At 56.1% G+C, this 22,571-nt stretch overlaps 1 protein-coding gene across 2 annotated transcripts in view; it reads right to left on the bottom strand.

Moving 5' to 3' along the window:
- LOC111141427 (signal regulatory protein alpha) overlaps window positions 1-22,261 on the bottom strand; it is a 38,716-nt gene extending 16,455 nt beyond the window's left edge. Inside the window, exons 1-4 of one of the 2 annotated variants that reach the window (XM_022493970.1) lie at window positions 22,166-22,261; window positions 21,076-21,163; window positions 3,586-3,939; window positions 189-509 (exon numbers count right to left, since the gene is read on the bottom strand). In XM_022493970.1, the coding sequence (XP_022349678.1) occupies window positions 189-509; window positions 3,586-3,939; window positions 21,076-21,154 (754 nt within the window). In that variant the 5' untranslated portion in view covers window positions 21,155-21,163; window positions 22,166-22,261. Of the gene's footprint in view, window positions 1-188; window positions 510-3,585; window positions 3,940-21,075; window positions 21,248-22,165 lie in introns of those variants that run through there. The other variant, XM_022493972.1, reaches the window with a different exon arrangement.
- Window positions 22,262-22,571: the final 310 nt, after the last annotated feature.

The following is a 22,571-nucleotide window of genomic DNA, read 5'->3' as shown; positions in this document are numbered from 1 at the left end:
AGGTGTTCACCCCATGGTGACCATGGAAACAGTAGGAGGGGACGGCACATCTAGGTGCAGGTGACCTGGAGGGTCTGCCAGGGGTCAGACTCCAGGGAACGGAGGGCTTGGGGCAGGGAGTGGGGGAGGGGCAGGCTCGGAGACTTGGGGCCAGACCCAGGCTGGGGCTGGGGGGGAGGGGCATCTACCTCGGAGGACCTCAGACAGGTTGGCAGTCCCACGAAGAGGAGGGCCCCCCTGCAGGGTCACATGGGTCACCTCGCAGATGACCTGGGAGCGAACATCCCCCGGGGCCAGCACCAGCCTGGTTGTGCTGGAGATGCTGTAGGACGTTCTGTTTCCCTCTGGGTCCACGCTGGTCTGGGAGGCTGCCAGTTCATTCCCGTTTCTGAACCATCTCAGGCTGATGTTTCTGGGGGAGAAGCCGTGGGACTTGCAGGTGAAGTTCACTGTCTGCTCCGGCGAGGCCCTGGCCGTGGGGCCCGACACCACGGGGGGAGAGGGTTTGGCTACAAGAGGAGCATTTGTGAACAGTGAGCATGACTGTGGTCATCAGCGCTCAGGATATGTGTGAGGCGCTGTGGAGAACCCGCTACCCTCTGATAGCGTGCAGAGCGCGGTGTCCTCTCCTCCTTGCAAGGTTCCAGAGCTGAACTCTGACTCAGGGACAGGGCCCAGGTGCAGTCCTAGGCTTGAGTTCAAGTCCCCCCCCGCCCAACTTCTCTGCCAGGTGACTTCCCATCAATCTGGGCACAGGAAGGACGTTTCTAATGGGTCTGTTAGCATCAACCGTTCCTAGCTGCCTCCCTGCAAACCTCACTGAGGTTTGCAACAGGTTCAACAGTCCGTGCAGGGGAGAGGGGAACCAGGCTGGCCAGCTGACCACAGGTGTGGCCGTGGCACAGCGTGGCTCTCCCTCTGTGACATGGGACAGGAGGCATTTCTCCTTCCCAGGGCTGCAGGGAGGGGCAAGTAAGGGAATGCATGCAGTTTCACTTTAAATAAAACACTGAAAATGCTTCTCAGAACCAAACACAGATCGATCTTTATCCCAAACCTGATCTACATTCAGAGCTCTCTGTTAGATATTTACGAATTAACTCTAGTTTCCAATCTTTCCACAAATATTCCATAGGGTCTCATCTGTGCCATCCCTGAATCCAAGAAGGAGAGAATGAAGGGATGTTTTTCTGAAACTGTGTTCTTTTCTTGGGTCTGTTTTGGGTTGAAAACCAAGATCACTGAGTGCTGAGAAAGCCCAAGTTGGTTAATTTCTTAATCATGAGTTAATTTCAAGGGCAGAGACACGGGACTACAAGCAGGGAGAAGACGTCTGGTGTCCTGAAAGCACACACATCAGTGAATCAAGCCGGGGGGGGGGGGGCATTTCACCCATAGAAGGTCCTACAGAGTATCTCCAAATTGTTAATTATTACCAACACCTTCTAGAACAAACACAAAATATTACAAATATTTACATTTGTAAATATTTAACTTATTTCCTAAAATAGATGGAACATGTTGAGGTCAGGTGAATAAGTGAAGTCATGAAAACAGCAGCGGCCCAGATGCCCCTGGAGGGACAAGGGGCTGTGCTCGGTTACCACTCACAGGCACATCTTGGGCACCTGACACCGGGCTGATTCCTCCTCACCCCATGGCTCCTTCACCCCTCAGCCAGCCTTTTCAGGGGGGCCTCAGGATGGTCCCATTTAGTGGGACAAGGCTCAGGGAGGAACACGGCTGGCCCAGAGCACGCCGTGAATAAAGGGCAGAGCTCACCTCACCTCCCCGCACCCACACACACATCCTGATTCAGTTTAGCTTTTCTGTTCTTTCTTCCTGCACCTCAGTGTCTGTTCTGGTACAAAGTGGGTCAAAACACCACGTCGGTGACCGGCGAGGATGTACATAAAATGCAGAACGTGACATACCATAGGTGCTTAATGAACAACACTGATGATTATTATCCTAAGATCTGGTCCTGACCACTTCTGAAACTACCTATTTATCCTTTAGGCAGTAAGAAGACAAAACGAGAGCTTGGCGGGAACACCGGAAGAGTCCCCAGACCTGCTCCCCGCCGCTGCCATGCAGAACCCCAATGAGAAAAGCCACAGAAACCAGCGAATTATGATTCTCTCCCTCTTCTTTTAATCATCCCCTCAGGAAGCAAGTTTGGCAAAATGGTTTTCAAAACGCAAATGGGATCACAGGCGTGTTCCCGCAGATCAGCTCTTTCCAGAAAGCTGGGAGCGTGTCTGAGAGAGGCAGGACAGATTTTGGCCCGGACGTTTCGGGTGTGTTGAGGCAGGGAGGGCTCTGGGGCTGAGTGGTGAGTGTGTGCGGGGAGCCTAGCCCCTGCTCAGGGGCACACGTGCTGGAGGATGGGAAGGTCCCTGGTCGTGAAGCTGGGATCCGAGCAGGGTGCCGCTGTCCCCTCCCTGGGCTGGACGGCAGGAAGCCGCTTGGCCCCAGGTGTGCTCCTCGGGAGGATGTCCTGGCCACTCCGCTCACAGTGGTCATGGGCACAGGCTCTTGTGAAACACTCACCCACCGAAAAGCTCCTCTCCCGGCTCCAGGGAGCAAGGAGGAGAAAAATTCAGTGTTTCCTCTGTGACCTCTGTGACCCCCAGCTTAGGGCTCTTCAGCCCCGACCACGCATCACCATCCCCTGGAGTAGATAAAAAATTCACCTGCCCAGGTTCATGTCTGATGAAGTCAGTCAGAATATCTAAGGGGGAGCCGGGGGCTGGGGATCTTTGTTTCCCAGGTGATTCTAATGGGCAGCCCAGGTTGCAAGGCACCCATCACCCCCCAAACCCCACTTATATTCGAGGTTTGGGAGCGAAAGTGATCCGGCCAAGGTCCCATGGCTTGGGCCTATCCTGGCTATGCTCCTGGGACACTGATCCCATGCCAGGCCCTGCTCTGGGCGCTTAAAGGCCTCCTTCAGTCCCCACAGCGGCTCTGTGGGGTCACGCTGTCACAGATAGACAAGAACACTGGGCCCAACATGCGGACGACTCATCAGAGGTCACAGAGCAGGGAAGGCAGAGCTGGGTGGGAGACATGTCCCACCTCCCTGCCCTGGGTGCATTCGTCCACAGGAAGAGATGGGAACGTGAGCTTCACGAGAAAGGAGCCCTTGCCTGTTTTGTTCCCTGTTTCCCTGCACACAGACCAGAGCCTGCACACAGCAGGTGCTCAGTAAGTGTTGAGTCGAGAAGAGTCAGCCACAGGGAGGGGACACTCTCTGGAGGCAGGAGTAAGATTGGGTCATGTGACTGGGCAAGTCATTCAGACTGTACTTCCCTCATCCCTGGAACCAGAGAGCTGGTCAGGATTGGAAATGGCGAGAACTGTGGACTCACAGACTGGGGTTCTAAACTTTCTCACCATTTATCAGGGGCCTTGAGCAAGTATCAGGACCTCTCCAGGCCTCTACTTCCCTGATCCGTGGAAGGGGCTGAAGTCAGGGGCACCCACCACAATGCCTGATTCTTAGCTGTTGGTCAGACAATGGAGGGCATTCTTATTGACTTGTCATAACCAGGGGACAAAGGAGGCCCAGGCCATACTCACCGCTCACAGTGACCTGGGTGCCTGGTCCAGACTTAAACTCCACATCCGGGTTCCCTTTCTGGAACTTCACACAGTAGTAGGTTCCGGTGTCTGCTGGGGTGATGTTAGTGATACGGATGGAAAAGTCCGTGTTGTTTCTCCTTGTGGTGTCTGAAGCATTTGTTACTCGGGGGAAGTGGCCTCCTTTGAAACTGAAGATTAACTCCCGGCCTGGCCCTGTCCCCCTGAACCACTGAACTTGCCCTGTGGGGAGCAGGGAGGTCAGGGTGCAGTGCAGAGTGGCTGTCTGTCCGGCTGCGACAGACACTGACTTGTCAGGCTGGATCACCTGCAGCCCCGCCTCACCGGCCACACCTGGAGGGAAAACAGAGCAGTCGTCTACTCATCCAGCCGTGATCCTGCGCGTCTCCTCCTGTGTTTACGCACAACAGCTCCCTGACCGAGTGCGCACTAGAAGTAGCCCTCCCAAGTCTGTAACGGGAGACCCCATCACAACCGAGGAAACCGAGGTCAGTGACGTGCCAGGGGTGGGCTGGAGGTCCTGAGCCCTCTGCGGAAGAGTCAGGTCTGAGATGGGCTCTGAACTTCCCAGGATGTGAGGGGCACAGCATTCCTGTGACAGAGGTCACAGCGGGGCAGGGGCTCAGAGGTGGGGGGCAGCACAGTGTGCGTGGGGCTCCACGCGAAGCTTAGGTTCTTTGGGACCTGGCCCAGGAAGCAGCCCCCGAGCGGGGAAGCCACCAGCAGCTGGGGCTCGTCCAGGCTGTGGAGTCGTGGAGTGGGAGGACTTGGATTTGAGTCCGGGCTCAGACCTTACTGCTCTGTGACGATGGCCCTCAGTTGGGCCAAGAACATCCAACAGGACGTGGATGTGGATGTGGATGGGAGTGCTGCTCTGAGTCTGAGCAGGTCCCTTCATGCCTCAGTTTCCTCATTTGTCAATCAGTTTCTGTGACCCCATCTCAGTGGGTCTCTGGCAGGACCAACCAACAACCCTGGCCGGGGATAGGTCTTCAGAGCCATCTGAGGCGGCCTGAAATGTGGCTCAGGCCGTTTCAGGCCGTGGCTCACCTTTTATTCACACATGACCCGCGCTTGTCCCCTGGTTCTGAGACTCAGTTTCCTTAGCTATAAGATGGGCAGAACATCCCCTAGCCCCCTGCTTTGTTCAGAGAAGAAAAAAAAAACGACACGTAGAAGTTACTTAATACCAGGCAGGGCACAGGGAAGCTACTGTCATCACACAACAAATAAACGAGAGGGGGGTCTGTGGTGTGAACTTCCAGCCCGCCCTTGCTAATGCACCTGCGGGCCAGGCTGTCCTGAGTGCTGGGGACACACAAGGGCTGGACTCACGTTTGGCCTCAAGGACTCCCGGCTGGGTACCTGGAAGGTTTCCTGGGGTGGTGGAGGGGGGCCTGAGCCCCAAACTGGAGAGCAGTGGGGCCCGTAGGCAGGGAATCCGGACAGAGGACATGGTGGTGATGACAGTGTTGGCGGGGAGGGTACAGCCAGGAAGGCAACTGGGCCGTGGGAAGCCGCCGAGAGAAGCCGGCAAGATACTCAGGTCCAAGAACTCCCAGGGCCCGATTCTGAGCCAGGCTGGGTGGGTGGGAGGGGAAGAGGCGGACGGGCAGGGACAGTGAGCACAGGGGTCAAGCACAGTGGGGGAAGAGACAGCAAAAAATAGACATGAGGTCGTGGCAGCTGGTGTAGGTGCTGAAGGGCGATCTGTCTCCTCCTGGTCACTCATTGACCCGTAGTGTGACCCTGTCCTATCCTGACACCTTGCCCTAGGCCACCTTTGCCCTGTACACCTGACAGGGTGCAGCCAATGCCCTTTGGCTGTGGCCAGGCAGGAGAATCCGCCACCCACCCATGGCCTGGCACCACTGGAAGCCCACGGACTCCAGTCTGCCCTCCCTGCTGGCAAGCCAAGTCCCTCAGAACAGGCCTCTCCACCCCTGTGCCCATCATCTCACGCCTGACTCCCGGGCTGGGGGTCTCCCAGTTCTCCCGGCAAGGGTCCAAGATGCAGAGCTGCAGCCAGTTGGCGGCCCGACACTCCCTGTGCAGTGAGGAAAACAGCGCCCACAGAGGGCAGGGGCTCAGTCTGGAGCTGCTGGCCAGGTGTGTGACCAGCACACAGACAAGGCTCCCAGAAGCAGAGCCAGCCCCCCCGAGACAGCACAGGCACCTGCCAACAGCAAGCAGCCACCAAGAACACCCCCAATGTGTCTGCATTCCAGCTTGGGCCACTGGAGGAACTGGAAATGCCGCTTGGAGACAGCACAGGTGCCAGTTCCCCTCTTAGCCAGCCCAGCACCCACCTTCCCTGGGCCTCCATCCCATCATCCACAAAGTGGGGGTACCGGCGTCCACCCCCGCAGGACCGTCCTGAGCACTAGGGCACAGCGGGACATAAGTGCTTGCCTCGTAGGGGCTGGGTAGATTTCGGTGCCTGTTCCCGTTATTATCACAGATATAACATTTATATCCTTGATTGTCATGTTTCCCCCCAACCAGGATGCAGCATCCACAAGGAACAGTTTCCAACCCCCTGCTTGGAAAATTGTCTGGCAGCTCCGGGCCCTCGGTAAGTATACGCTCAATGAACGCAGGCACTCATGAATGAAGGCGGGGTTTCACTTGCTCCCCGGCCAAGCCCCTCTCTCAGCTTCTGCTTGGCTGAGGCTGAATGGAGCTGCCCCAGGCATAATCGGGAGACAGTGCAAGCTGCCCCCCCCCCCCCCCCCCCGGGCCCCCCCCCCGCCCCAGGGCATGTAGAATAGATGCCGGTTATTATTATCCTTATCAATAATGCGGCCCAGGGCCGTGAGTCAGCAGCTGGTGAGAGGAGCCGTGTGAGCAGGAGACGGCTACAGAACCAGGCGTGCAACGTGTTGGAGCAAGGCTATTCTTGGGGTGCAGCCGGAGGCCTGTAATCACACCCTGGGCAGGCGACAATAAAATCTGGAGTTGGGGAGGGCTGGTCCCCCCCCCTTTTTTTTTAGCTTCTCTGAGCTCTCTCCACCAACTGCAGCCAGATTTAGGCGGCTTAATTAATTAGCTAGTGTTTATAAAGCGTTTGAAGAATTTTAAAAGTGCGACGTAAGTGCCAAATATTATTTTAATCTGTGTATATGTGTGTTTTTTCCAACAGAGAGGTTTTTTTTTTTTTTTTTCCCCTTGCTTGCTTTGCTTTGCTTTTTCTCCGCAGGTTCTGTTCTGGAAACCGGGCTTGTTAAAAATCACTCCTGCGGTTCTGGGCCTGGGGTCATCATGCTGGCATTGTGGGCAAAACCATTTCCTGCTCTCTCCCTGCACTCCCTGGCAAGGGAGAGTCCGCGGTCCAGGCGCCTGAACCGTCTCCAGGAGAGGAGGGCGGCTGGGCAGGCATTCTTGCATGCTGCCGTGGGAGGGGAAATTGGAACATCCTCCCGGGAAGGCAGTTTGGCACGATGTTCCAAAGGTGTGAAAGCTGTTCGCCAGCCTTTGCGGGGCTGTTCCGCGAGGACATAACCCCAAGCAGGGTGTGGGGTTCCCACATGACGATCTTGAAACAGTTGGGGGAGGAAAAAACCCAGGCTGCCCATGAGAGAGGGGATGGTGGAGTGAATTAGGGACTATCCCCTAGGGGGACTTATAGGGAGGCCTAAAAAAGCCAGCACCATGAGAGCTGGTAATGTGGACATTTTTTGCGGGGCATAATTATAAATGATATTGTGATTATGCAAATGAAACCTGTTCATGGCAAAGCATGTCGAGAAAACGAAAAAGTATAAAAACACAATAATGATCTCAGAGAATACCAGCAAAGGTAACTGCAATCCACATTTTGATGTCGTTAGCATATGAGAAAAAACAATGTAAAATCATACTCCGATAACTAAGAATCTGAGCAAACATTTTGTTTCATTCACTCGGGTGCTCTTATAAAAATAACCTGGAAATGTCCTAATGTCTAAGAGAAGGAGACTGACTGATCCTGTGATGGTGAAGCCACAGGAGGACCGAGTCTACAGCCATTGAAAAGGATGGTGTCGAATGACAATTATCAACACGAAAATATATCATGAGATCAGAGTCCTTACTAAGTGACACATTCAGTGTGATCTCAGACTGCTAAGTTAAAAAAAAAAAAAACGAAAAAAAAACCAAGGTGCATATTAAAGATTAGCCAAGGTTAATTCTGTAGTAGATTTACAAGGGATTTTGCTTTTATGTTTTCTGTTTGCATGACTCGTGCAATAAAAAAAATAAGAAAAACTGTGCTTTCGGGGCGCCTGGGTGGCTCAGTGGGTTAAAGCCTTTGCCTTCAGCTCGGGTCGTGATCCCAGGGTCCTGGGATCGAGCCCCGCATTGGGCTCTCTGCTCAGCGGGGAGCCTGCTTCCTCCTCTTTCTCTCTGCCTGCCTCTCAGCCTACTTGTGATCGCTGTCTGTCAAATAAATAAATAAAATCTTAAAAAAAAAAATTTAAAAAGAAAAACTGTGCTTTCGGTATGATTATGACTTTGTAAAATAAAATAAAACCATATTTAAATAAACAACAGCCAGGTACTATAGATACAAGGCTATAAAACGCAACTCTCTCTGCATCATGAATCTAAACCTGAGAGGTTTTTCCTTCTATTTTGGATCTTTTTCAGAGTTCTTAAACTCGATGAGTATTAAATATTTACAGTACTCTAATAAGAAAAATCTATATGTGTACTATGTATGTTATACACCTGTTTACTGTTTAAATGAGCCTCCCCTCCAGGAACCTTGTCTGTTTTGTTCACTGCCATTTTTCCCTGGCTCCTGACACAGTGCTCGGCCCAGACCAGACACTCGAGAAACGTCTGCAGATGCTGACTGATTGCTGGAACGTCTTGAGAAAATGATCTAGCGTGACCAACACCATGATGCTAAGGTTTGTTGTGTCTGGGAAATGAGGCCAGGGGTCGGCCTATTTTCTTTTTCGCTTTAGAGTAAACAATATATGGAAATCGTGTCTCTTCGGTGAACATTTACTTCTTTTGGAAAAGAACTAAAGTCATAAAATAAAACCTAGGAGTAAGTTTTCTAACAGGAGCGGTCAGGGCAGTGGGTGAGGACAGCCTCCTGGACTTGCTGTGAGATAGGCGGGTGGCCACCGTCAGATTTCCACAAACTCAAGGAGCCCTGGGGTTTGGGAGGCCATGGCCAGAGCTCCAGCCATGCCCGGGGGGCTCAGGACCCTGCACTGGGCCCCCACAGCAGGGGAGCTCAGCGGCCCCTTCCGTGACTACGACCGTTCCTGGACGTCCTGGGGTGGGAGGCACTGCTGGTTTATGACCCCCCCCCCACACACACACACCTCGTCAGCGGCTGCCTTTGGCGTCTTCTGGGTTACGATTTAAGGGTTGTGTGTCCCAGCATGCAGTGCAGGAGTGTGGCTGAGTGTGCTCATAAAAGTGAAGGGGCCGACATGGGAGAGGGCACCTAGGTGCATGAGTGTGCCAAGCCAAAGGGGTGTGTACACAAGTGAGCATGTGCAGATGACACGTGTGTGCTTACGAGTACAACAGCGTTGCTCACGAGTGTGCACGGATGGCCCAGCAAACAGCGGCACAAGGGGGTGCGAACTACATGGGGGAGGGTATGTGAATCACGTGTAGCCCGGGTGTGTGTGAGCACAGTGGTGGCACGAGAGGGTGTGTCTGTGCCCGAGGGTGTGAGCAGATGTCTGGGAGGGGTGTGGGCACAGCCTGCTGGGGACCACAGGAGGGGGGCCGTGCATGGGTGTGTGTGTGTGTGTGTGTGTGCATGCATGTGTAGAGAGTGGGCAGGGGTGGGGAGGGAACCTGAGTGCTATGGGGGACGGGCATGTGAGTGTGTGCACTAGCAGAGTACTGGGAGCAGGGGCGACAGCGTGTGTGCGGCACACCCGTGTGCCCACGTGCCCGAAGGTGTCTGGCAAGCACAGGTTTCCATACTCGATGGTGTGAGAGAAGGGGAGGGACAGGTATGTCCTTAGTGGCTGATGTGCGCTGATGGCTGATGGCCAGCTTGGGGCACCTGTTTACTCTGTACTTAGGCAGTGAAGAGGCCTGCCCCAAACCTGGAACCCACGCCCCACGGCAGGGAGCAGACAGCCCCTCTGGCTGATCCATGGAGGGGCTGCCTGGGTGGAGGGCTCATGGATCGTGCATTTCCCGAGAGGGGGGGCTCAGGACTCGACGCCAGTGTTCTGGGGCTCCGAGAGCCGCAGTGACGCACTTACTTTCTCTGGAGGAGGCCTCGTCCACTCGTGCCCTCCCAAACCCCACGCCAGTGCCAAGTCCAGTCCTCAAAGCTACAGGACACAAAGCTGAATACACGGGTCCTGGCCCTTGTGGGGCCTAGTCTCCAGCACAGGCACTGACCACATGGAGGGAGATCGGTTGGGGATGGAGTCCTGGGAGAGTGGTGGGATGTGGGAAGACCTATTGGAAGTGGTGGCCAATGAGCTTCGTCATGAAGGCTGACAGAGGCTGGAGAGCCGGGAAGGCATTCCAGGAAAGGGGAACCACAGGAGAAAAGGTGCAGAAGACAGGAAAGGGCTCTGCACCATCTAGGCAGCAGGGCAGAGTCCTTGGGACATGCTCATTGGCCGTGAGCAAGAGGGGATGGGGCTAGCCTGGGATGGGGCTAGCCTGGGACTGGGCTTCAGGGGCCATCTGCACAGGAGGCCAGCACTGGGAGCCATCTCCTGGCACCGGCGGACAGGCCCATCGTGCCGCGGTACAAACTTTCAGCTGCATCACAGGCAGTGCAAATGGGGAGGCACATGGCCTTGTAAATAAAATAGGGCACTCTCTCCTCCACCCCCACTCCAGGCAGCTCTGGGCACTGGGCACTGTGCCATATCCTTGTAGGGAGCAGGCAGACCCCCGCAGCTCCCTCCACGCAGCAGGGAAACTCCTGAGGGGCCAACAGTCCAGAGCATGGGCTCTGGGGCCAGACGATCCCTATGGCTCACCCCCAGAGGGTGTGAGCCATAGGGATTCGCAAAATCACTCTTCTCAGAGCCTCCGCTTTCTCGAAACTGTAAAAAAGGGGGTCCAACTCTCTCTCTCCCCAATGTCAGATGTGAGTGGTCAGAAGGACCACTGCCCTCCCCCTCCCCGCCCCGGCCCCCAGCCCAGCAATGAGAGAGTATTGCCAGGATCTGGCCAGACTCTGATCTCTTCTAGTCGCCTGACCACACCACCGTCCCTAACCTGCATCCTTACCTCGGCTTCCAAACTGGCCTTCTTGCCTCCACATCCTTTCTCTACAATACATGCTCTCCTTGTAGCCAGAGGAGCCCCTAAAACCTAAGCCAGGTAATATCTTCTTTTGTGCCAAACCCTCCTGCAGCCTTCACTGCGCCCTAAGCGAGACCTAGAATCCTTCTGGTGGCCATCAGGGTATGACATCTTGCTCCCAATCATGCCAGAGTCACTATTCACCGCAGGCCCTTTGCACTCACCTCTGCCTCTGTCTGGTACTCTCATCCCCTAGATATCTACACTCTGCTCCTTTACCTCCTTCAGGCCTACCTGAAAGGCCTTCCCTGGCCACTCTGTGTAAAACACTCCCCCCTTCATGGCCCTTGCTCTGTTTTATTTTCCTCCATATCACCTACCACATAACATATCACATGGGTATTTGTCAGTTTCGTGAGCTCCATGGCCCTACCCTAGACTTACCTATAGGCCCTTTGAGAGCAGACACTTAGTTTTGTACCCTGCTGTATCCTGTTCAGGTTTAGATTCTAACTCTGCCATTTATGAGACTCCAGGAAATGTCTTAACCCCTCCGGACTTGTGGTTTCCCATCTGTAGAATGGGGGCGATGATAACAATAACACTATGGTCATTCTAGGCTGACGCGTATGAAGAACGCAGAGAGGAAGCACATCACGCTGGGCAGCCATGGCCGTGCGGCAGACATTTAAGGATGGAGGGGATGATGGATGATCACGGCTTGAAGACTGAGGAGCTAAACATTCTCTCTGACGCAGAACCGGCTCTGGCCGACATACGCATGAGCCCACTCACTGCGGCCCCTGTGAGCAGGCTGAGCCCACTGCTGGCCAGAAGGCACAGACATGGGGAGGCTCAAAGGCCCTAGTGAGTGTTGGCATGGTGCAGGAGGGACCTGGAGGGGAGGAAACAATGCCTGCAAAGCACTGGGAAAGGAACACGTGTGCTATAAACACACTTTGTGTCTAGCAGGCCTCGGTGGCCCCGCTGAGGCAGGGAGAGCACACGGGGACACCACCCCATCATCCACCATACTTGGTGCCTCGACAACCTAAGGACCTACTTCTCACCTTCCCGTTTTGCAGACGGAGAAACTGAGGCCCAAAGATGGGACCTGGACAGGCTGAGGACCCAGGTGAGTCCTTCTGACCGCAAGCCCCACTATTCCTCTAGGGACAGCCCGGGCTCTCCCATGGGTCCCACGTGTGCATGAGGTCACAGAACGGGGAGCCCTCACTTCACTCTCATGATGACAACCCGGCCAGGGGACTGCTATTGTGACTGTCCCCTTCCTCCAGGTGAGGAAGCTGTAACCCTGAGAGGCAGAGCAGGGCCAGAAGCAGGGCTCAGACAGACAGCTGCTCCTGAGGCTGGAGAGTGATCACTTCCCACTGCCACGATGGGGTCCCCTCCAGCTCAGGCTGCTGGATTCTCAGGCTGCCAAGGACGCGCACACATTTTCCTAGCCGAGATAAAGGCCCCCTTAAAAGCAACACGCATTTATTAAACGGCATTTGCCAAGGTTTCAGCACACCCTGCTGCTGACAGCAGACAGTCTCTGGATGAGATTTTTTCCCCAAGCTGACACTATTCACTGATGCCTTTTATAGCGCTCCTTGTAGCTCACAAAGCACTTTCCACAGCTCTTCATTCCCTTAACCCTCAAGAGTCCCCGTGCAAGAGGAAACAGGGGCAGAGGTTCCATTTTGCAGATGGAGAAAGTGAGGCTCAGAACAGGGAAAGGCCCGTGCTCCAGAGCCCCTGCTTACAGAGTAAGAGGCGCATGTTAGATTCGAACTCAGGAATGGGTCCCAGAGCTGACGGCCATTCCACTGGCTCCCCTGCTGGAGAGGGAGCCTGGGGTGTCAGCAAGACAAAGGGTGAGAAGGGCTTGGGCTGGAGCATTGGAGCAGGCAGGGGCCCGCAGGAGGGCCACCAAGGTGAGCCTCTGCTTCACAGAAGGAGAAACTGAGGCTGAGAGGGGCAGCGTGTGGGTTTCAGGTCTCGCTGCCACTGAACAAATAGAACGGGGGTCCCACCTGCTCTTCCCAGCCCCAAACCAGGACACGATGACCAGGCAACAACAACAGTAATAGTAACCACGGCGGGACAACATCACGCATCGCTACTGCCAGCAGGACGACGGGCCTCGCCAAACCACCACAGGGACCCAGCAAGACAGGGCCGGTACCACTCCCGTTTCACAGAGTAAAAAGACTGACGCTCACGGTCACGGGGCCATCGAGCGGTGGGACTTCACCTGCACCCTACCCCACCATGCCGGGCGGCCTCACGCAATGAATGACTTTTTGGGAGCGGCTGACGTCGGGCTGGGCCCTCCAAACCCACCGCGACCGAGAGACTGGAGCACTAACGGCATTCACATTTCATGGTTTGCCAGCTCATTCATCACGGTGTCTACAAGGGGGCAAGCCGTATTTCGGACAGCCCGAATTTTAAGTACCAGTTCTCATGTGTCTCGGCTACCTCCCTCCACCCAGGCTGGCCCTGACATTCGTGTGCTTCTTGACGTTTTCGGGATCACTTTGACAGCAGGAGGGGCGGGGATCCATGCCATGGCCATGGCCCCAGCCGCAGAAGTGGGATGGTGTAGTACGAGGGCAGGACTGTGCTTTCAGACCAGGGTTACTGCCTATGTGACCTCAAGGCTCTGAGCCTTTTCCTGAAAATGGGGATCTTACTACCCACCTGTTCCTTCTTTCAGCCATATGTATTAGCCTGCCTACTGCTGCCGGCCCCTGTGCTCAGGCCCCAGGAGGCCCAGCAGTGACTAAGACGGACACAGTTCCTACTCTCATGTAGCTTACATCCTAGCAGGGACAAGGCCGAAAGAATGACACAAATACAGAAATGGCTTGGAGTGCTCAGAAACAAATTTGTTGTCATAATAGAGAATAACAAGGGGGACCCACTTGCAGAATGGGGTGGCTGGGAAAGGCCCCTCTGATGAGGCGAGATTACTGTTGAAACCTGAAGGAAGCAAGAGCCAGGAAGTTGTTCCAGTAGGAGAGAAGAACCTGTACAAACGCCCTGAGGCAAGAAAGAGGCTAGTGCCTAAGAGGGCCAGAAGGAGGGCTGCTGTAGCCAAAACCCACAGAGGAAGGAGGGGGTGGATTGAGATGAGGTCAGACAGACAGACGTGGTCCGGAAAATGCCATGCCCCATGGATCATGGTAAGAAGTTTGATTTTATTCTAAGGGCAGTGGGAACCACTGAGAAGTTTGGCGCAGGAGCAAGGAGCATTTAATTCAGTTAGCTGCTCTGGGTGATGACATGGGAGGGGGCAATAGTGGAAGCAGGAAAGCAGTGATGAGGATGCTATAGCACTTAGGGCCGGGGCTCAAACCCTAGCTCTGCACTTACAAGCTGTGTGACCTTGGGCAAGTCACTGTACCTCTCTGAGTCTTGATTTCTTCATCTGTCCAATAATAGTAGTTCCCATTTCATAGAATTGTGGTGAGAATTTAATGAGGCGAGGCACAGAGTAATGATTCTATCACAAGGCCTGACATGTTCAATGTCAAGGTGCTCAGTGAGCCAGATCCTATTTTGTCTGGCCCTGACCTCTCCCAATCGCCACACTGCCTATCTCCCTTCACTCCAGGCTCTCTGGCCTCCTTGCTATCCCTGGACCAAAGAAAACTCTTTCTAGCCCCAGGGCCTTTGCGCTTGCTATTCCTTCTACATGGCTCGCTCTCCTCATATTCTCATGGCTGCTCCTTCAGTGTTATTCAGGCCTCCACTCTTCAGAGAGGCCCTCCTTCTGTCCCCACTCAACCTTCTATGCCTCGTCTTGCTTTCCTTTTCTTTACAGCACCTGTCTCCACCTGATGCAGTATTTACTTGGGTCTGTTTTTCTTCCTCACTAGAACATCAGCTCTCTGAGAACAGGTGTTTTTGCCTACCAATGGTTGTCACCCCAGCAACTAGAGCCACCCAGGCACACAGTAGCTGTTCAAAAGTACTTGTTGGACCAATATTTATAACTAAAATGATTATAACAAGAATAGCAAAGTGGTTAAGAGTAAACCAAGGCTAGGATCTGGCTTTAACTCTCACTGGCTAGGTGGCCATGGGAGGAGCCCAACTTGGCTTTTAGGAACCTCGGTTTCCTTTTCTGTGAACTGTGAGTGAAGGACTCCATGCTTGTGGGCACATTGGGAGCATTAGACCACGGAGCACATCGAGGGATGCGTGTCAGACTAGTAATGGCTGAAGCGACACCTGATGTCTAGCATTTGTTTTCCAAAGCTCCCCTGACCCCTCCATTCCCAGTAAAGTCGGTGGGCGGGGGAGGCAGTCAAAAAAGAATGACAGATCAGTGTGGAAGCCAGGGGTTGTGCCGCTATTCCTGCTCATTTTTGTGCATGTTTAAAATTTTCCAAAATAAAAAGGTAAGGAAAGAGAGCACGGATTTGAGGCCCAGCTCATCCCTAGTACAAAGGACACTCTGTCCTTCCACCGAGGCTTCCATTTCTGGGGGACACGGTTAGCAATGGAGCGGGGCTTAGGGGCCCACCCCTCTGGCTGGCTCTCCAGGCGCAGAGGCTCCCTGCTCACTTGCTCCTGGCTCTCCGTCTCCCCCACTGATCCCTTAGGCTCCTGGAGCCAATCTGCGGCCATCTTACCCCCTGTGCCCCCAAGTGGCTGTGCCAGGAAATCTCACAGACACAAAGAGCCGATCTGTGTTGTGGCCTGACTTCCACCTCGTCTGTTTTGCATCTCTCTGGACGGAGGGCCTGGCCAGACACCTGATGGGGAAAAATCCGTCTTGTGGGGGGCTCCGTCAGGAGACCTGGCCCAGCAACGCTCAAGGGAACAGGAAAGCAGTTTCAGCTGTGAAAATAGATACTTCCTTCACCAGTATGGGATGGAAACCCATCTTGGGAACACGGGCCACCTCCACCTCCTGGGGAGGATACGCTGATTGACAGAAATATGAGAGGAGCACCAAGAAAGCAGGATGCCAGCCCCCCGGGCCTTGGTTTCTCCACCTGTCAAACAAGGCTGAGTGATGACTACCTAACAGCCTGCCCTCTGCAGTCAGGCTGATCTGGGTTGTCATTTGGACTCGGTCCGGATGTGGCCTTGGTAAGTTGCTCCACTCCTCTGACCCAGTCTCGTCATTAGTCTAGTGGACCTGATAACTGTGCACATCGCCCAGGCTAACTGAGTACTACTGGGATCATACAGGCCAGCCAGCATACAGTGCTCAGCCCCGTTAAGTGGCTGGAAACAGAGGTTCCTGTTATTATTACTTTAGTATTTTTCCATGGAATTCGGGATCCTGTCAGATTTCTGGCTTTAACAATGGAAACTTCCAGCACAGCCCAGTTTCAAAAAGGCTTGGCCTGGAAGAAAGGGCGCTTGGCATCCCATCCATGCCTTGCTGTGGATCTGGGGTGTGAGCCCACGAGTGCTGGGCTCTCTTGCCCAGTGGGGCACGGTGAGGCGCTCAGCGAGACCACCAGGGGCTCTCCGAGGCTCCCCCTCTGGCTTTCCGGGTCTGGGAGAGCACAATTCCAAACCCGTGGATCTGGACAGAGACACCTAGAGGCAGCCTGCGCCCACAGCCTCAGTCCCAGGAACAGACAATTAAATCCCACTAGTCTGGGGATCCGCTCCAGTCATCCAGCCCTCAATGGCCCCCAAAGCTACAGGGAAAATCCCCAAGCGGAACACCACGCCCTCCCATGACAGCGTTTGCGATTTCGTGCCCAGTGCCTGTAAGAGGCTGTGGCGGGTACTTCACAAAAGTCAGCCCCACTTTGGTAGAGGAGGAAATCCCAGGAGAACAAAGCGATGGTGGCCGCGAGGCTGGCTGGCTGACTTGTGCCGAGCGCTTGCTCCCTGCCAGGCACAGTGGCAAGCATACACGTGTGTGCGTCAGTGCACTTGATTCTTGAAACAGTTGCTGAGGTCATCTCTGTCTTCCTGAGGAGGGAACCGAGACGCTGGAGGTGGCCCCACAGGCGGTGGAGCTGGGATTCACCCTCCCGGGCTCTCACTTCTGGATCCAGAACCACCACGCCCACCAGGTGCTAACCACGTATGCATATGGCCAGGAAACAAGGAGAAAGCAACAAGTAGCTTCCATCAGGGGGGAGACAATCCTGGGGGTGGGGACGGTTCAGAGAAGGAGGAGCTCCCTTGGCTCCAACCGAAAGAGGAACAGGTTTGGGCATATGAAGATAAGGAGGTACAGGGAAGGGGAGCTCTGGCAGCGGGAACAGCATCCGCGAAGGCCCAGAGATGAGAGAGTTGAGCTGAGGGCATGGATGGGTACACAAGCGTTTACCAAATTGGGTCAGGCCGCATGTTCGCAAGCCTTGCACAAGCCAAACGCCTCGTGTTCATATGTTTGGGGGACGCTGCAGTAAACAGGGTCCAGTGTGGGATTCTACCACTCTGGAGCTTCTCAGGTCTTAGGGGCTCCCCCGCTTGGCGGGCTGGGCAAACTGCGGTCTACGGGGGCCAGCCCGTCTTGTCAGGTCAGCTTTTGGGGAATTATGTGCCTGAGAGTAAGGCCTGTCAGGGAGGGAGCCCACACAGGCTGCTGCACTTTTCTTTTTAAGTGTTTTTGGAGAAAACTTGGACCCACTCAACAGTTTGGAGCCGGGGAGTGACATGATCTGCGTTGTGTTGACAGGCCAGAAATCTGAGCACATTTAAAAAGAGGGGTGGGGGAGAACCTTCCATCAGTCCAAGACTCTACAAATAAGAAAATAACCTGTCGCACGGAGCCATTGGAAGCAGCGAGCGAGTGTGTGTGGGCTCCGTACAACAGTTTTAGACTCCCTTCCTCTCACACACCCCCTCTCCATCTGTCGCAAAGGGCACCGGGAAGATGCAAGGAGGAATATTCCAGCTCTGGGGGCCTCCAGAGCTCGGCAGCCCAGATGGGGGGCTCTGGTGGAAGTCACATGGCTCCCATGAGCTGCCACTGGCGAGGGGCTCTTGATGTTTCCATCTTCAGTGTGCCTTCCAGGAAGCGACTGTGACTCAGGGAAGGGCTCCTGCCCCAGAAGGAACTCTTGACAAACCTCCATCTGAGCCCGGAGGGGGCTCCTCTCACTCCTTCCAGGCTGGACTAAGTCCGTAAAGTTCTTCCCTCAGAGTTTTGATTCAAAATCTCGACCCCCCTGCCTCTTACTCCTGAGACAAGTTACTTCTCCAAGTTGGGACTCGATTTTCCTCATCTGCAAAATGGGGATAAAAGCCACCTCACACTTTGTTTTCCTGACTAATGTGATGACATAGGCAGGCCCTCGGCGCACAGTCTCTGGTGCTGTTGCTGTTACCATTCAAAGACATGGATTCTCCTTCTTCTCCACATGTGGTTCCCATCAGGACCTCAAACATGCCAAATGACTACAAATACAGATTGAATCACACCACACCACGGGTCTCCAGGGAATTGGTAAAGGACTACTTCATGGCCAGAAAGGACCCAGAGAACACCATGGGTTTAAAAGAAACTTCCAACAGCCCGAGTCCATTGGGGTCAAAGAGCCCTCCATCCCCTTTGTCTTCTTGAGAAAGAGGAAGTGAGACTAAGTTCACCAGTTAGGAAAGTACACAGGAGCCACCAGCGTGTCCCCCTCTACCAAAGGGTCAGAAGGTCGCTGGAGAGCTCAGTTGGCCCCCAACACCTGAACCCCATCTTGGCCTGGCCTCCTCCAGGACAGAGGGAGGAGCCAGGGGGAGTCACCCAGATCTACCCAGTGTGGGCCCCAGAGGCCCGTGACCTCAGTGGGACCAAGCAGAGAGCCTGCAGAACAGATGCCAGGTGCTGTGGGGCTGCCCAGGTGTCCCCGAGACCCTTGCCCTACTCCCAGCCTCCGAATGGCCCTCAGCGAGGTTGTTTTAGGAAACAGACCTCACGTCGGCTCCAAGAACACAGGTTGGTGACTTCACTGGCATCTTTTTAGAATTTCCCTTTGGCAGCCTTTGTGCTAAAAGCAATCTTTAGAAACTTCTTCTCCTGCCTTCCCCAACCCAGATAATTCACATGACCGGCGCCCTGCAAGCGGTGATCATGTGGGGCCCCAGCAATCATGTGACACACACTCCCCCCAAGGCTGACAGTTCTTCCTGAGACATTAGTAGTCATTCAATCTCACGCCGCCTTCCTAAGCCTGACATTTGAGTTTCTCACTCGAACAAATCTATTTTCTTGGAAAATTGGACAACTGCCTCCTTCTACCTTCCTGCCCTTCTGTCCTGCCTCTCTTCTGCTTTGTCATAAACTCCATGCTGGGAGCAGCCGAGGGAGGGGGGCTGCTGCGGCCCCCATCCTGCAGCCCGACCAGGCGAAGCCCATGCCGGGGCCCAGAGTGTGACCAGAAGCCCGGAGGACACAGAGGGAAGAAGACTGGCAGGCTTCAGCTATGACGACGACACCCCACCCCTGTCCCACCACCCTCGGTCAAGAGATGTGTTCTCACCTCCTCAGATTTATTTATTTCAAAGTTAATCTTGGCCCCTCTGCTGCTCCCACTTTTTCAGGCTATTGATGCTGAATGGATTGGAACGGAAGTTTTATGGCCTAATCTTTACCATTTTATAGATTGTTTTTATAGGCAAAAAGGGGAGATTTGCTCACAAGAAGGGTGTTGGTGTTCCCGGCCAGCGCCCCAGGAAAGGCAGGCTGCCCATCTGAAAACTTGCTAATCAGCCTCACCAGGTCATTTGCCAGAAACTGAACCACGGGGTCCTGGCTGGAGAAGGGTCTGGAACAGACATTTAGAAATTAACTTGGGCCCCATTCTCTGTGTCAGGAAAATGAAGTACTTGTGAGAGACACTTGTGCATTTCCAGGCCAGATCCAGGAAGGACGTGGGGCAGGAACTAGGACTTCCGCAGGGTGGAAAGGGTGGCTCGGGCAGCAAGAAGCGGATCAGATTGGAGATGCCACTCACCAGGCAGACTTGAAATGTATCAGTGTTTCCTTCCACCCAGCCAGGACCCAAACATACTGGGAAGACCCCGGTGGGGGTGGGGGATGCCTACGTAGATCCCTGGGGTTCTGGGGAAACTGCAGGGCAGAGAGAAGCTGCTGTCCACCCCCACTTCTCCCTCCACCCACTCTTTGCTAGTTCTCCCTTCCTCACTGCTATCAGATGGTTACCAGTCTCTAGGCAAATGCAAAAGGCGGGGTGGGGGGGGAGGTGGGTACTGAGCTCATCTTTACCTTCCTCCTAGAGAAGGATGGTGTGGACCCCTCTGTCTACAACAAGATTCCCCATTCTTCTCCCCCACCCCAATTCCTTTAAAGCCATTACACTGCCACCTGGGCCCTCCCAGGAGACCCATGGTTTTGCAAAACCCCTTTAAGAAGCAGGACTCCTGAATGGTGACCTCACCCCTTGGCGAACATACACGGTAGCCTTCAGAGCCTGCCGCGGGTTGGAGACAGCCAGGTGTTTGATGTAGGCCAACAAAAAGACATGCTCAGAGCCACAGGTAACAGCCCCACAGAGCACCTGAACTGCAGGGAGCTGCGCGGAAGCCCGGGGAAGGCAGGCAGGAGGAAGTGGGGGAGCCGGGAGAACAGCAAGGAGCAGACCATCCAGCAAGAGGCTTTGGCAAACCCAGGGACAATCCACCGTGCTTTCGCATTAGGATCTGTTGATCACAGCAGCTCACCCCCGGAGTTACTGCGGCCTCCCTTCCTCTCTCTCTGCCATACACACACCAACACCGTGTTGCTCCACGCACCAGAGGGAAATCTCACTCTTCCCTAATGGCAACAGCCTGTTTCTCTTCCCTTCCAGGCAGCACCTGGGGGACCTCTGCCCCGACCCCCTCCTCTCAGACCCTGAAGTCAGACGTGCAGAAAGCATAAGTCCAGGGAAAGAGCTTCTAGAGAAGCCAGGGGCACCTAGCTCAGAAAGCTGCTGACAGCCTGCCTCCCCCATCAGATTGGGCAGGGGCTGGGTGGACCAACTCATCTGGGTATGTCCCACTGCCCAGCACAGGGCCCAGCACAATGCCCACACAAGAGAGAGGGAGAGTGGGTCCTACCCATAGCTGTGTGACCTTGGGCAAGTGGCTGGCTGTCTCTGGGCCTTAGTTTCTGCATCTGTAACTCCAGTTACAGACATGTCTCCCCTTACTACTGCTGGAAATTAGCCCAGTGGCTCCCACTGGCGCTCTGGCAGGCCTGGGCCCGCAGTTGGGGGACGGCAGCCGCGGGGGGGCAGGGGTGCTTACCTGTCCAGGCGCAGGACGCGGCCAGCAGCAGGCAGAGCAGCGGCCCGAGGCGGCCGGGGGCCGGGCCGGCGGGCTCCATGGGCCGCGGCTGCGGAGCGAGGAGGGAGAGCGGCGGTGAGTGCGCGCTCGGGCGGGCGCAGGCTGGAGCGGGGAAATGACTAAGGCTCCCCCCTCCTCTCCCCCCCCCCCCCCCCCCCCGGCCGGGCCTCCCCCCCCCCCCGCCCCGGAACAGGCGCCTGGAGCGGCTTAGGAGCCGCCGTCACCGCTGCGATTTTCGGAGAACACCCCCCCCCCCAACCCAAGAGATCTAGAGACGGGGAGGGGGAGAGACCCCAAGCGCGCGGGAAATAAAGCCAGGGAACGGCCAGGGAGAGGCGGCAGGAGAGAAAAACAGACCCGAGGGAGCCAGGCGGAGAGCCAGATACACGGAGAGGCGAGAGAGGGGAAGAGGGGAGAGAGAGAAAGAGGGAGAGAGCGAGAGGGAGAGGAGTGAGCGAGGCGGCGCGCAGATCGCGGCCGCCAGCGCGGGAGAGAGGAGGACCGCGCGCGCAGGGGCGAAGGCAGCCCGCCGAGCCCCGCCGAGCCCCGCCGCGCCGCCCCCGCCGCTGCCCACCTGCCCCGCCCGGGCTCCTCGCGGCGCCGGCGGCTCGGCTCGGCTCGCTCCCGGCCCGCAGTCCCGGCCGCTGCCCCCGCCCTCCCCCCGGCAGCCCGGCCTCCTCCCGCCTGCCCTCCCCGCCTCCCTCCTTCCCGCCCGCCCGGGGAGGCTGCGGGGCTCGGGCCCGCCAGCCCAGTGTCGCCCGCCAGCCGCGCGGCCGGGGGCGGGGGGTGGGGAGGGGGAAGGTGGGGGAGGCGGAGGGCTCCTCGCCCGCGCGGCGGCCCCAGCTTCCCCCCGCCGGGCCCCGCGGTTGCAGCCCGGGAGCGGTTCCGCGATCCCCGCCGCCCGCGCGCCCCGCGAGCGCCCGGGACCGGACGGGCCGCCGGCTGCAACAATGTGCCAGTTCACGCGCCCGCGCCGCTCCCTCCCCGCTCCCCTGTCCCCCAGTCCCCGGCCCCCAGCTCCGCTCCGCCCGCCCGCCCGCCGCGCTCGGACCTGCGCCGCCAGCGAGGGCTAGGAGGCAGTGGGAGCGCCGCCGGGGCTGCCCAGAGGCCGGGGCCCCAGCTCCACTTTGCGCAAACTTGTTTTTCTAAGGTCAGCGCCGCGAGCTGGCTACATCGTCCTCTTAAGGTGGACTGGGGAAGTTAAGGCCGACCTCCTTCCCCTCGCCTCCGGACTCGGGACCGCGGTTAGTCCCTGCTTCCCGCCGGCTGGCGAGCTGCTGAAGGCGGCACGGGAGTGGAGGTGGAGGGGGGTCGGGGCGGGGGTGTCTGCCTTAGGCCCCTCCCGGAGTGGCCCTGCCCGTGGGACCCAAAGCTGAAGGCCCCTCTTGGGGGTGGGGGAGCAGTGGGCGCGCGCCCGAGGGGCCCGGTTCTTTCAGAGCTGGGCAGAGGTGAAGGAA

Source organism: Enhydra lutris, unplaced genomic scaffold, assembly GCF_002288905.1.
Source record: "Enhydra lutris kenyoni isolate GAN:26980312 unplaced genomic scaffold, ASM228890v2 scaffoldscaffold6, whole genome shotgun sequence".
Lineage (NCBI taxonomy): Eukaryota > Metazoa > Chordata > Mammalia > Carnivora > Mustelidae > Enhydra > Enhydra lutris.
Note: the sequence above shows the minus strand (reverse complement) of the source record. Positions and strands in the feature narration are given on the sequence as shown.